Consider the following 15,916-nt stretch of genomic DNA (forward strand, 5'->3'; position numbering starts at 1 on the left):
CTAAAAAAAAACAGTGACAAATTACGATACCAATATTATTGCAAAATAAAAAGCCAAAAAGTTTTGACAAAAGTAAGATAATACTAACTGCATTAAAGATCTTCCTTGCATGGAATGCTACTTATTCTTTAAAGTATAAGCTTTGGTATTCGAACAATATTTCCAGCCTTATTTAACAATACACCATGCATAGACCCCCTAATGAATAAACATTACCAGATGTTAGAATATCAAAATGGAGTCGCTTCTTTTCATTTAAACATCAACTAGACGGTCTCTTCTGGGGTATATTTTTGGGTATATCATTGAATTTGATGAAGTCTAGCTCACATCTCATCAGACGTAAAAAGTATCGTGTTTTTAACAAGTATTATTAAAAGGATGTTGTCATGGACGCTTATGCAGATGTCACACCAGTATTTCACCGTAGGTTCACATCAAAACCTAGCTGAGGCAAAACCATTCGAATTCTTCTTCGAATTGGGCCGTATCCGACTGCAACAGGGGCTACCTTTTTATGAGATGAAAAACTACCGGTATGTGTAAGATGTCTGACTATTCACGTTTTGTAATAATACGAGGTAGGTCATTTTTGTGATGTGTGTTGTTTTTTATGGGAAGAGGGGTGATAGGTTCTTGGCTTGTGGTCTTGTGCTTTTCAAGCACACGTGTAACTTCGACGTAAACAAACTCTCGTTCCTTGCTGGATGCACCTGTGTTTTGCTACTAAATTGTAGAAGCTTTGATTTAAAAAATATCAAAAGGATTTTCGCAGAAGTTTGATTTGAATTTTAAACTTCTATCTAAAGATGCACATTTATGGTAGGAATATATAGTAAACTTGAATAATGTAGTGACACCTGCAATACATACAAGGTCTGCCGGAAAGGCCCGCGAAGTTGCCTTTGGATGGAAGAACTGTTTTCACCAGCGGTTCAGAGGTCGTATTAAAAAAAAACTCGTCGCTATGTAGGCCTAATAGGGTACGAGTTCTTTTAAGAAAAAGTGAACTCAGATAGAAAACTTAAAGGTTTTTTTTTCGACGTTATCAAGCAATATTAAATCTGCAAGGTTTCATTTCATATATACTTATATAATGGGTACAGTTATCACATAATACGCGAATTAATTTAAATATCTAATAGTTACGTGTATATATATATATATATATATATATATATATATATATATATTTCATAGCAATGTTGAATCTTACAAATCACTTTCAATTTTTACTGTTACTAAGTGTTTTTATTAAAGCGTAATTTGTCCATACTGCACATAAATTGGATCATTAATAAAATCATATTTGCAAAAATTCTGCATTTTTATATAAAACATGGTGTTCATAACTGTAAAATATTACCGAGCGCAGCGAGAGGCGGGCCCCGCCTCGCAAAGCGAGGATTAATGGTAACACGTATATGTAAGAAAATCAGTGAAAAATGAAAGTTGAATCAGGGGTACTAAGGCCAAAAAAAATTTCTTCCAGCCCTGGGCGCCGCCATATTGGCAGCCATTTTGTTTTAAAAAGTTAGTTCGATCATTGATTGACTGGTACTTATCGATGTTTATTGTCCCTGAACCCGATTAAATAAGTTCCAATGTTTCATTTGAAGGTAATTTGAATTAAAAGAAATTAAAAAGGAAACCAGATAAGTTTCAGTAGTGCTTCAATAAAAAAACACGACTTGTTCTATGTATGTCTTATCAAATTATCAGATGGAAAATAAAAACATAAACGTCAAGGAACTGATCTTTTAGATACTTAATAAAATATCTAATTTCATTACAGCAGCATTCATATGAATTCAATTGATGAACAATGAAAGAAGAAATAAAAAAAAGTTCGGAATCACGTAACTCTCTTCGGCTATTTCCGAAGACAAAACTTGAACGTTTTACGTCTGAAATATGACGTCATAATGTAGACTGAGCACGCGACGTTTAGTTTAACTTTGACGAATGGTATGAGTAGGCAGGCGGATCCTATTCTATGCGTTTTTTAAAACAAAAGTCAAACTGCATTGTGTTAAATCTGCGCTCGGTCCAACGATCACACCGTTTACATATTACATTTAAAACACTCAAAACCTATTGATATTGTAGAATTTTTCCAATTATTAATTAACCCCTAAAACACAACTTAATGCATATAAAATCCATTTTTCTCTCGAAATAAATCATCATGATATGGCTTTTGGAGCACCCGGATCTGATATATAATAATGACATTTAAATGAAACTTATTGTTAATTTAATACTTGTAGAACAAATGCATCTGCATGCAGGATAACCTCAATTTAAATAAGTTCTCCCTACTGCAAAGATATGATACTTCAACTGTACTTCATCTCCAGGGTACGGCCTCTCCAGCATCCGCCAGTAGGTGGCGGTATATAGGAAACGCGAAAACGAAAGTGGAAGTAGGTTTAGAAATCTGGCGACAAAAAAGCGCTGCAGTTATGCTTAGCACTTTAAAAATGGCAACGTGTTTACACTCGTACTTTCGCGGAGGGTAATATTTGTGAGCTTACTCACAGTACCTTAAGTTATAATAAGTTATATTAATAAATATTATTTGAAAAAAACAGTATGTTTTAATTAATTTATTTTTGATGTAATCATTGTTGTTTAGCAATAAGCACCAACCACCCCAACCCACACCGGTCGAATTCAATTGAAGACTTGTTTTTCTAAATGTGTTCTCGTACTTGTATACAGATCAATCACTTTATGCTTTACGGAAAAAATTATACCCTTCGCTTTACAAACAGAATATTATTAATCATGAATATATTAAAAATAAATAACAATTATGAGGGTATGAGGGTATTGATTCTCCTTGATTGATTTTTGTTTATAAATAAAAGATTAGTTGTTTAGTGATAAATTGATATATAAAAGCATTAACCTCCTGTTAGAAAAGAATAATCATAATTTAATTGGTATCTTTCTAATGAACTGAATTCCGTGTTGTAATTGACAGCATTCAGGCAATTTTAATACATAAACGAAAAATACACAAGTTCTATTTAGCTTGTATTTTTATTAATTCGTCGTTGTTTTAACACGCAAAAAAAAAAAAAAACAACAACAAAAACCAACTAAAGGTACTGTGAGCAAGCTCACAAAAAAATAAATGATGGAAATGATAACACGTTCATTGTACATTTACAGAAGCTGTCAGACACTCGTGATAATCGCGACCATTGCATTTAACAGAATAGCATTTAGGACTTGTTGGATGACAGATGAATATCTAATTCCTGCTCTTCCATGACACTTTCATCGTTGATAAAAACAAAAAATCGACAAAGAGCTACTTTCTTAAAATATGAAATATTATAATCGTGATAAAAATCGTTTGGGTTTTTTCACGATTATTAAAATTTTAATAAAAATCGTAGGATGAAAGGTAAAATAATAATTTAATTAAGTTTACTGATCCCTCGTTTTTAGTTCCATTTTCTAAATTGCGTGTAAATTATAAAACAAGGAAAAAATGATTTCATAATTAATACAGAGAAGACAAATTTTAAAACATTTTATTCCATCGATGTACACTACATATGGTATGAGATACAATCTGGATGATGAAAAAAACGTTATATAAATGGTGAAAAATTAAATTCAAAGTTCAACGACATTCTATCTCTTAAAATGACATTAATTTGCATATTGACAGAAACAGATTTACCATAGTTCTTAGCATAAAAAAATTTGACCTCAATTAATGTGCATACGGATGTTTTTTTTTTGTAAAAAAAAAAGTTACGTGCACAGAGCGCAATTTGAATTGTAATTAGGGCATGTGACATATTGCGTTCCTTGAAGTTTTGTGTCATTCTTCCTTCAAATTGTAATTTATTTTAGTAATGAAGGCTTTTAAATGATTGTACAGTCGTTTTTAAGTCCATGTCAATAAAAAATAGACAGAGAACTGCAACATTGCCAATACTCCTAGAATGACTGTGGTAAACATCATTGCTTGCTTTCTTTTGTGGTGTTTATCTGATGTACAATTATCTGTCAGTGAAAAATGATAAAAACGTACTATACCTTATTTGCAGTTACATTGAAAAACGTCACAATTCTTTCTTTAATCATTAATGATGCAAATAGACGACATTTAATAATTGCGTTATACCACACATTCATGTAAATCCCATATTTTATTTTAAACACCGGAACTTTAATAGATATATAAAAAAATGAAATAGCGTTTTTAATTATTTTTACATGTACAAACCTATCCATATAGATTGAATCAACTTACAAGAAAGTTGATTGAATCAAAATGGAATACTAAACATAACCTGCAGACGCAATTTGAAAGTTTCATCAAGTTAGATGAACATAAATTGTAAAAAGGGGTTATATCAAGTATTGCCAAAACCACTTTCTACGTTCCTTTCCCTTTAAGGTTGAATAACACACCTGGAAAAAATCACTCAGATTAACAGTAAATTATTTAATTAGGAAAGATATAAAATCACAGATAATAAACAAACTGTACAAATGTCAAATGAGTGAAAAATTTGCAGTTTGGGGATAAAAAAGCTATAATAGCAAAAAAGACTTCGCGGGACTCGAACTCGGGAAGTACTGATCACAAGCCCGACACGTTAACCACTCGCCTTTGAAGTAAGTTACATCTTGCTTTCGATAAAATCATTTTAATAAAAGGAAATGTCGTTTCGATGAGAGGTCAGCCATTCTGTGACGATGTGTTATTCCACCTTAAAATATTTTCCATCAGACTCTATTGGCGGGGATAATGGAATAGAGTGCTTCCTCGTTTGGGTTTGGCAGTCTTCATGTTTTAATATGGTTTTTAAAAATATTCTGTGCGTATGCAGGTTACCCATTTTCATTAAATTTATAAACGCATTTTTTTAAAGCTAATATCTATTTTAACCTAGAATTTTTATTTGTCAAGCAACGTTTCTTGTGTTTGTATACACATTTCAGATGTGTTCATCCCCCTTCCAAAAAGATCACACCCAAATACTTTCCATTTGTGCCTCTAAACCACTGCTTATAGAATATAAGAATGAATGCGGTATATAGAAATTTAATATAGATGCAATCTGATCCTTGTCGTATGACTTTAAGAACGAATCTTATGAAGATAAGGCTTGATTATGACACGAACTAGTATTCTCCAGTAAATCGCAAAATAAAGTAGTTGCGTATAAAAATTTGTTTACAGTATCAAATATAAGATTGATATCGATTAAAGCTAAAATGACTGCCTCGGAAATTTAAAATTAAGTTAATTACTGCTAAAATGTTAATCATTTTTATTGTTATTATACCTATACAACCATTTCTTGTATTGCAGAACATCTCTTCACATCTACACGTCATTTGACAATCTTTTCCATAGCGAGGATATAGACATCCAATATCAGGCGTACTGTTGTTTCTACTGAATCCATGCATGCCTTAAAACGATAATTCATTTTGTTAGCGTAACATGAAACGATTCCAAAAAAAAGTATCTCAACTTATTTGTTTTGATTAAAATGCCACTATTGCGTCATCACCACAGAACAAACTAAACAAGCATTCTGAGAGTATTGCATAAGCAATACACGTCCCCTACCGGTTTGTATTATTCTATGAAAGCTTCCAAACATACAACTATTTCAAAGCTATTGTAAACGAGATGTCATGCTTTAATCTGAGATAAAAGAACAGAGCCGGGAAATTAAAACTATATAGTTGATATAGAAATTAAATACTGTACAAAATAGGTAAAATAATACTCTTTATTTCACCTCCTGGAATTTCGCCAAGTCTATTCTGTATTCGCTGGTAAAAATTTGTGAAAACAATGCACTGTTATGCACAATATCATTTGTTACCGTCTTCTGTGCCCCGAATCAAACCAAACAGTTAAACAGCCCAACCCGAAAACGAACCCGATTGTAATAATACCAAAAAAAAAACTGCCGATTAAATTTACAACACAATGCTTGTCACTATTTTACAGAATCTATTTGTTTGTTAGAAATGATAAAAGGAATGGTACAAGTAACGCACGATATTATTACTGACTACATACTGGCCTCGTTTATTCAATACACACCGAACCCGATAACGAACCCGAACATTAAAAAATTGGAATATAACAAATTAATTTTCTCGAAAATATGTCAATAAGACGCTACAAAAGTGTAAAATTGATCTGTAGTTTGACATGTTGAGGCTATTCAGCAAATTTCATATTATTCCTCAAATGCATAAAAAAAAAAAGTGTGGAAAACTGAAGGGGACAGACAGACGGACGGACGGACGGACGGACGGACAGATAGACTGACGGACGCAGAGGAAAGCTATAGTCCCCTCCGGTGCCACCGGTAGGGGACTAATAAAAATACCAGGAATAATTCGATGATTTAATGTAAAACATTCAACAGAAAAAATGCCCAAATCATTTTTAAGTGATCATGAGATTGCCAAGTATTAAAATACTGATACAGAAAGACAGATATTAGGCAAATACTGCATGCGCAGAATATCTGCAAATTAAGGATTTAATTGAACAAAATAACATTACTAATGCATCCTTTGACATGGTCACATTGGTTTACATTGCAATTGCACTCCGATTGGCAACCAGCTCCAAACCCGGGATATATACACTTTTTATCACAATTCAATCCCGTGTATCCAGTTCGGCAGGCTTTAAATAAACAATATGTAAGAGATCAAATGAAAAAATGAAAGCAATTAGATTTGAAACATTTTATATTAAATGGAAACAATTTAACAACTACACGTACATACCTGTTGCATCTGTGGGTATTTGAACGCCAGCGTCGGTCTTAAAACTTTTTGTAAATACCACTGAAAACGTCGGCGATCCACCTTTGAATTTGTTAGAAATACTGTTAGTAAAAAAAAACAATTTTTACACTTTAAACACTTTTACTATTGGTCAAACTACCTTCACATCCAGTTGTACTATTGCATAAGCTTTCTGCACAATTACAAAATTGTTGACATGTCCTCCCGTAGCTCGGATAGCGACATCGAAGTGTACATTTGGGACCAGTATATCCATCATTGCAGGCTGTATATAAATTAAATGATGTATGATATTAGAAAAGCAAATTATGATTAATAAACAAATTACATCAGAAATAACGCGATCACTTTGGAATAAATCTTTGCGTTTCATAAAGCGCAAAAAACAAAACAAAAAAAAAAAAACAAAAAAAAAAAAAACCCCAAAAAACCAAACAAGCAAACAAACAAAAATAAGAAAACAAACAAACAAAACAAAAACAATAAAAAACAAACAACCAGAACGATACTATAGTATTAGGTGTATCCGTTTCAAGCAGGAAATTTTTTTTTCATGAGAATGAACGTAGAGAGAATAATCATACGTTAAGTTTCCCTTCTACAAAATAATTCATGAAATAATATGTTTGTACACTCAATTTAGATTAAAAAAATAACAAAAACAAATACATGTACCCCCCCCCCCCCCCCCCAGATACTAAGCGATTGCAATCATTGCCCAAAATTACAAAATGGTCGTACAGCTATCAATTCACTATCATGCTTGCAACAACTTCACATGCATTTGTGAAACAACAAAGACAAATTTAATTGTTTTAAGTAAATAATATTCAATTTTTTTCTAAAACGTTTAATTCGATGAAAAATATATTAATTATGTCTTTTTTGAACGGTAAAATTTTCCCCCGTCTTTTTTTTTTCGCCCTCGTTGTCAGCGGACGAATTGAAGAATGAGCTAATTGTAATTTCGCATATCATCTTACTTTGATGAACTTTTTTTTAACGATTCAAGACGAAAAAAAACCGTTTGCAAGAGAAGGAGAGCAAAAATACCACGGGGTGAAAATAACCCTGTATACAACATATCAATGTCAGCATTGAGGAATACGTGAATGCAAATGAATGTGTTACTTGTAAAAAAAGCAGTATATATAAAAGTTTTACTCTTATAACTATAAAATGATGAAAAAGAACTTCATTTTTCAATAAAAAAAATTAAATACCACATATTATAAAATAAATTCAAAAGTAAATAATAAACCTTGAGGATTTTCTTGCATGTAGTCCAGAATGTTCGTTTCATCAGCATTAAAAGTAGAACCATTTCTAAATAAGACATAGGGAGAGATTTTCTCACAAATGTAAAAAAGAAATTAACATTGGTAATGACAAAGAAGCTCACATGCCAAAATGTTCAGCTTAGCATCTTAGTCCAAACACATATGAATTCAAGCTTATTTCTGGAGTCTAAACCTTAATTACATACTCCAGAAATTTAAACTATAGTAATGACCCTCTTATTTGCATAAAATCTTTGAACTGGGACTATCAAACTTAAAATTTTGGTGCAAAGCATTGGATGAAAAATCTAGATTCTGCAAAACTGAGACAGCATGTATATGGAAACGTAGGTGTAATCTGACGTTGATAGTTTATGTATGGTTTCCGCAATGCACAACTTCATACATTGCTTCAGGAAGTTTTCCATCAGGTTTCAGTCAGCGAAAGCAACATACTTTATTTCTAGAAGGTTTCCGCATCGAAGAAAAATAGCAAAACTATGATAAAGGCATAACTGTAATAAAAGTTAGTTTCAGTAAATTTCAATTTAGTTTCAGTCTGTTGAAATTCAGACTTAGAATTCGAATGCTATCTGCATTGCGGAAACCAAAGCAGAAATTTTGATAAAGGAATTAATTGTTTACTCAGTATCAAAAATAATTGAGGAAATTTCAATACAATTTCAAACTACAGTAACTGACAAAATGATATTTAAGCCAGAGAAGCCTCTTTTTGATTCAAATTTACTGACATAATGACTTGTATAAAAAAACACGTTTGTACACTACATTAATCATTAATAAATTACAAAACACTTATCACATATATGCATTCACAAGTACTTGCTTCATTTCATTTTTTGAATGAAAGTAAATTGAATTAATTATTCTTTATAAAATATAAATCTATTTCAATATTCTCTCATGCTTGTTTCAAAGTATTGTTTTTTCTGCATTCTTACCAAATTGGATAAAGACTGATAACAGTTGATATAATTTTTTGTTAAAGTAAGTACAGATGGTACTTAATATTTGTGTCTCAATTCCTTTACTAACATGTACACTTTCTTTTAAAATGATACAAATTATTTCAAAGAGTATCGTTGCATAACTTTAAAGCTCAAAAGGATATACAAATGTAGCTGCCTTTATATATCAGGTTAAGATAACTTTTCGGAAGCTCTATGGTCAATACAACGATCTTGCTTGTCAGCAAATACAATCTTCCACAAATCACCTAAACTTCTTTTTCGTTTTATCACCAATTACGACAAAGAGCACATGGCGGGTATGACCGGTCAGCAGAGGATGCTCACTCCTCCTTGGCATCTGATCCTACCTTCGATGTATAATGGAAGTCCGTGTTGGCTCAAGGTTTGTATTTTGACCATCACAAACAAACCAAATCATCAACGTTTCGTTTTTCCCTATAATGACATTTTCCCGATTTTGATATTTACCTCGATTATAATATGCCCAATCGTGACAAGGAGCACACGGCGGGTGCGACCGGTTAGCAGAGGATGCTAACTCCTCCTAGGCACCTGATCTCATGAAATTTAAATTTTAAGTATACAGCTAAATTAAAGAAGACAGCTAAGTTTAAGTAGATAGCTAAATTTAGGAAAACAACTTAATTCAGGTAAACAGTTGTATCGTATTTCTAAATACGTAGTCGGTTTCTACTTAGAGTCAGCAGAAGTACAGACGAAGGTTTTTAAACATTATACATCATTATACGTTTTGACCATTTTCGCTTTATCCTGCATTCAGAATCCTTATTCTAGGGATCACGGATATCCGTTTTAGTTAAAAAGATTTATGAACGCAGGAAGGCCAACACTAAACATTGCAATACGCCAACCGAGCGTTCCAGGTGACGTTAAAATGCAATTAGTAAAAAAAAATAATTTTTTACCTGGCAGGTAACTCCTTAGATACATGGAAAACCAATAATCGTAGAAGCAAAAGGACACCGTAGATGGAAAACATCTGAACACTGTTTAGAAACCTGATTTAATGACAAATATTTTCTATATATTTGAATAGATTTTAATTAAGTCCGGTTCAAAACCACTTCAAAGTATGCTTGCATCTAGTAGAGCAGTTTTAAGTTTCCTCTAAATAATGTTTCCTTCTTGTAATATAACGTTAAGTCATAAACAATTTTTTTATAAAACGTCCATTCATTACAGCATTTTTTCATTTGTCAGAAGTGAAGCTTAGTTGATATATTTACACGGTAAAAAATAAATCAATCGACAGAAGTTGAATTCATTTCCTTAACCTGAAGTATAAATCATTATTGTCTGGTTTATATGTTGAATAAAATATTTTGATTCGTTTATGTAGACCATTAGCAAAGAACAATAGATAGGTAAATGTTTATTAGACACGTTCGTGTAAGGTTCTCTGTTTTAACAAAATATTTATTGTATTTTAAAGTCAAAATATAAAGACATAGTCAATCAGGGCATATACTATACATATATGTACATTTAAACATATTAATTTGAGAGGAACGTAAATATAATAGAAGTTTCTCAAAACGACTTTGGGGATGTGTGTTTATTTGTGGGGTAGGGGTGTTAAAGAACAAGTGCACTTAAGCTATAGAGAATGGGCCCTTTTTCAGTGCCGTTTTTATGTAGAAAATGTCAACAAATTGCTTTTTTCTCGTAATAGTTAAAGACTGAAGGAAACTTCAGATTTATATGCACGCTTAAGTTTTCCAAAATAAGAAAACAGTTTAAAAAATTGAGGATTTTTAAATGTCTATAAACAATTTAAATCCGGAAAAATCGAACCGAACCTGCTTGAATTGTGTCTATTTAAATCAGAGGGAGGAGACATTTAAATCAACATTGTTCTGTTGGTGGATCGAGTGGCGCGTTTGCTGAATTATACTTTATGCATTATTTTATGTCTGGAAAAAAAATCGAATAAAGCTTTGAAGTTGCATATTACCATAGTAATCAAACAAATATTTCTGACCATACAAAGTTAATGGAAAGCGATTTATTACGTGTCAATGTTTTACAGTGAGCACATTTGACAAACGTCTACCTTGATAAAACCCACGTGATTGTTTAAAATAATTTATTCCATGCGTTGTTTCAAACATGGGTCACGCAGGTAATAGCTATCGCTTGCTATAGGAAAAACCTTGAAATTTTCATACGTTTTTCATTTTTTAGGTACCAGCCTAATGTAGCACAAACTTCTTATTTTCACAGGAGTTTTCTAAATGTATAATGCGTATTTTGTCTTTTCCACAAGTTTGTACTCGGTTAGGCCGACAGTAAACAAAGGCTTTGAAATGAATGCCCGTCCTCGATTTGCTATACAAAATCACGAATGTCGGCTGACCCCTACTATGTTGTAAGGCTTCGTGCTTTTTATATACAATAAATTCAGCGCTATAACTTGTTAATTCTTATGGAAAAGATATCAATAGGTAATGTTAGGGGGAAAATATGCCTAATTTGAATCTTTATTTTTTCACTTTTTACCGGGGCCCATAAGTGCACTCGTCCTTTACGTGGTTGGTGAGTTTCCCTTATTACTAGCGGAAATAAAACACACGTTAGAAAGTTTAATCATTTAGTTTTATTCAGTGAAATACATTAAGCATTATATCAGACGATTAGTAAAAGCTAAAATAAATATTAAACATGGCTACATGTAATTTGATAAACATGATCTAGCGATCTGTATTTTTTACTCTGGAAAACTCTAGAAAACATGTCGTATTTCGACCGAAATATTTTAGAAGATATACATGTAGATCTGCAGCAATTGATATTAGATAATTTTCGAATAATAAATGTAACGATATTAATCAATGTCTTTTCTGAATCTAGACCTGTTTTACTCTTAATGATTCGGGAAATAATATCAGTAGCCCGGTTTTTTTTTTACTAAGACAGCTACTTGTTTTGTTAAAATTTATATGATAATAATCTTCTGTCTGCTTCAATTTATTTTCCCCTTTTGGCATCCTTTTAACTTACCAGTATTAAAAACGTTTGTTTCGTACCTTAACAAGAAAAAATCCAACAAAATATCAAGTTATTGATTTGAAATGTTTACGTTTCATTTACTACTGGAAATGTCTATTGTCAAGTTGTACATATAATTCCAGTTTGAAATGGCGATGTTTGTGACTTTACCATACTAAAGAAGTGTATGAAGTTTTTAAAAAAATGTAAAGGTTTTCTTTGAATCTTGCCTATTAGCTTAAGGAGACAAAACATACACACACACGCACAGCAGGTATGCTATATCCCCTTCGCATCAAGTTGCGCAAGGGGATAAATATAAAGCTGTTTGCGGCTGATTCGACGTGAAGTCAATTTGAAGCATCTAAATACAAAAAAGGTGCAACTATACCAACGCTCTTTTCCAACAAGCGGTTGATGCCACCACCAGATCACTTCTATTGTAAAACTGGAAATAAAGAGCCAGTCACCATTTTCACTTTATGCCAAATAAACGTTTCATTTGTTCAGATGGAATAAATAAAACGATTGATGTGTTAATTGACAAAAAACTCGTTTTTTAGAGGGTTGTTTTTTAGACGGTCACCAGATCAGACAGTTCACGGGAATACCATCAATAGCATTATTGTTTGGTTTATTCAAAATGTTTAAACAAAACATATTGGAATGGTCTAAAGCTAAGATTGTAAATTAAAATGTCATTAGGAAGGAGTCCCAAAAAAACCCCAGAACCAGGGCCTTCACGTAAACTAATTTATTTTATGAATCTACACGGATACACTTGTTGTTTACATGTATAGTCTATCAAATTCACGTTTTTCACAGATTTGTGTGACCTGGGTAACATTTCATGCTACTTGATAAACTATGATAAAGGCATAACAGTTACTGTAATAAAAGTTATTTTCAGTAAATTTCAATTTAGTTTCAGTCTGCGGAATTTCAGACATTTATTCGAATGCTACATGTATCTGCATTGCAGAAACAAAAGCAGAAGTCTTGATAAAGGATTTAATTAGTATACTCAGTATCAAAAATAATTGAGGAAATTTCAATACAATTTCAAACTACGGTAACTGACAAAATGATATTTAAGCCAGAGTAGTTTTTTTTTTTCAAATTTACCGACATAATGACTTGTATCATAAAAATATGTTTGTACATTACACCAATCATAAATGAATTACAAATGTAAACAAAATACTTATCACATAGATGCATTCACAAGTACTTGCTTCATTTTATTTATAATGAAGGTAAATTGAATTATAAAATTATAAATTTATTTCAATATTCTCTTATCCTTGTTTCAAAGTCTTGTTTTTTTCTGCATTTTTACCGAATTGAATAAATACTGATAAAAGTAGATATAATTTTTTTAAAAAATAGTACAGATGGTACTTTATATTTGTGTCTCAATTCCTTTACTAACATGTACAATTTCTTTTAAAATGATACAAATCATTTCAAAAAGTATCGTTGCATAACTTTTAAGCTCAAAAAGATATATCTGCCTTTATATTTCAGTTTAGATATCTTTTTGTAAGCTCTATGGTCAATACAACGACCTTGATTGTCAGCAAATACAATCTTCCACTAATCATCTAAACTACTTTTTCGTTTTATCACCAATTACGACAAAGAGCACATGGCGGGTGTGACCGGTCAGCAGAGGATGCTCACTCCTCCTTGGCATCTGATCCTACCTTCGATGTAATGGAGGTCCGAGTTAGCTCAAGGTTTGTATTTTGACCATCACAAACAAACCAAAATCATCAACGTTTTGTTTTTCCCTATAATGATTTTTCCCGATTTTGATATTTACCTCGATTATAACATGCCCAATCGTGACAAGGAGCACACGGCGGGTGCGACCGGTTAGCAGAGGATGCTCACTCCTCCTAAGCACCTGATCTTACCTCTATCTATTTAGAGCTCTGTGTTGCTCTGCTTTGAATTATATTTCGTTTTATGGACTTTTGAGATGGTTGACAGTTTGTTATTGTCATTTTTTTCATATGACAAGGACTCTTGTTTTCATGAACTGCAATATATTTTTTAAAATTTACTTTTCCAAAGGTATGATGACTTTCATCTTTTGAAGCACTTTTACTGAGTGTTTATTTGCTTTTAATGAAAAGGATTTAAAGATGATGTATTACAGTATAATATGCAACTATGGGATCTTTTTGAATATGCAAGGTATTTAAATTATAAAACCCAGCCCTTTTTCATCCACCCAAAACTAAATCCCCCAAGGGCTATCATGATATCTTTAGTTTGATAAACAGCTTCATTCTTTCCTTTGAATATCTACTTAGCTCCAAAGAAAATTCAACAGCTGAGAAAAAGAAGATTTTTAAGCAAAATAATTATAGTCTATGACCACCCTAACCCCATACTGCTCTAGATATCATGAAATTTAAAATTTAAGTAAACAGCTAAATTAAAGAAGACAGCTAAGTTTAAGTAGATAGCTAAATTTAGGAAAACAACTTAATTCAAGTAAACAGCTGTATCGTATTTCTAAATACGTAGTCGGTACAGACGAAGGTTTTTAAACATTATACATCATTATACGTTTTGACCATTTTCGCCCATCCTGTATTCAGAATCCTTATTCTAGGGATCACGGATATCCGTTTTAGTTAAAAAGATTTATGAACGCAAGAAGGTCGACATTAAAAATTGCATTACGCAAACCGAGCGTTCCAGGTGACGTTAAAATGCAATTAGTAAAAAAAAACGTTTTTACCTGGCAGGTATCTCCTTAGATACAAGGAAAACAAAAAATCGCAGAAGCAAAAGGACACCGTAGATGGAAAACATCTGAACACTGTTTAGAAACCTGATTTAATGACAATTATTTTCTATATATTTAAATAGATTTTAATTAAGTCCGGTTCAATACCACTTCAAAGTATACTTGCATTTAGTAGAGTAGTTTGAAGTTTCCTCTAAATAATGTTTCCTTCTTGTAATATAACGTTAAGTCATAAACACTTTGTTATAAAACAACCATTCATTACAGCATTTTTTCATTTGTCAGAAGTGAAGCTTAGTTGTTATATTTACAAGGTAAAAATTAAATCTATCGACAAAAATTGAATCCTTCTACTTAACCGGAAGTATAAATCATACTTGTCCCGCTTATATGTTAAAAAAAAATATTTTGATTCGTTTATGTAGACCATTAGCGAAGAACAATAGATAGGTAAATGTTTATTAGACACTTTCGTGTTAGGTTGTCTGTTTTAACAAAATATTTATTGTACTTAAAAGTCAAAATATAAAGACATCGTAAATCAGGGCATATACTATACATATATGTACATCTGAACATATTAATTTGAGAGGAACGTAAATATAAGTTTTTCAAAACAACTTTGGGGGTGTGTGTATATTTGTGGGGTAGGGGTGTTACATTTGCGTGGTTGGTGAGTTTCCCTTATTACTAGCGGAAATAAAACACACGTTAGAAAGTTTAATCATTTATTTTTATTCAGTGAAATACAATAATCATTATATCAGACGATTAGTAAAAGCAAAATTTCAAAATAAATATTAAACATGGCTACATGTAATTTGAAAAACATGATCTAGCGATCTGTAGTTTTTCTCTGGAAAACTCAAGAAAACGATGTCGTATTTTGACCCAAATATTTTGGAAGACATACATGTATAGGTTTGCATCAATTGATATTAGATAATTTTTAGTGATTAATGTTGACGATAATAATCATTGTGTCTTCTGAATCTCGATCTGTTTTACTCTTAATAATTCAGTAAATAATACTGTCTGTCCCAAGATATTTA

General features: G+C 31.8%; 1 protein-coding gene across 1 annotated transcript; it reads right to left on the minus strand.

Annotated features, from left to right (window-relative positions):
- Positions 1–3,818: 3,818 nt before the first annotated feature.
- Positions 3,819–14,929, minus strand: LOC128184971 (cell death abnormality protein 1-like). The gene is made up of 7 exons (XM_052854632.1): positions 14,856–14,929; positions 8,081–8,145; positions 6,959–7,084; positions 6,799–6,879; positions 6,569–6,694; positions 5,328–5,450; positions 3,819–4,062 (listed from the first exon to the last, which is right to left on the minus strand). Exons 1-7 carry the CDS (start codon positions 14,927–14,929, stop codon positions 3,911–3,913), a joined length of 747 nt encoding a protein of 248 aa, XP_052710592.1. The 3' UTR covers positions 3,819–3,910.
- Between the last annotated feature and the right edge of the window lie 987 nt (positions 14,930–15,916).

Source organism: Crassostrea angulata, chromosome 5 (assembly GCF_025612915.1).
Source record: "Crassostrea angulata isolate pt1a10 chromosome 5, ASM2561291v2, whole genome shotgun sequence".
NCBI classification, from domain to species: Eukaryota; Metazoa; Mollusca; class Bivalvia; order Ostreida; family Ostreidae; genus Magallana; species Magallana angulata.

Coding starts and splice junctions, on each gene's coding strand:
- LOC128184971 (XM_052854632.1), bottom strand. CDS start 14,929: ATGTTTTCCATCTACGGTGTCCTTTTGCTTCTGCGATTTTTTGTTTTC. Junction 8,146..14,855: donor TCTAAGGAGATACCTGCCAG/GTAAAAACGTTT, acceptor TGTCTTATTTAG/AAATGGTTCTACTTTTAATG. Junction 4,063..5,327: donor CTGCAATACAAGAAATGGTT/GTATAGGTATAA, acceptor ACTGCAAATAAG/GTATAGTACGTTTTTATCAT.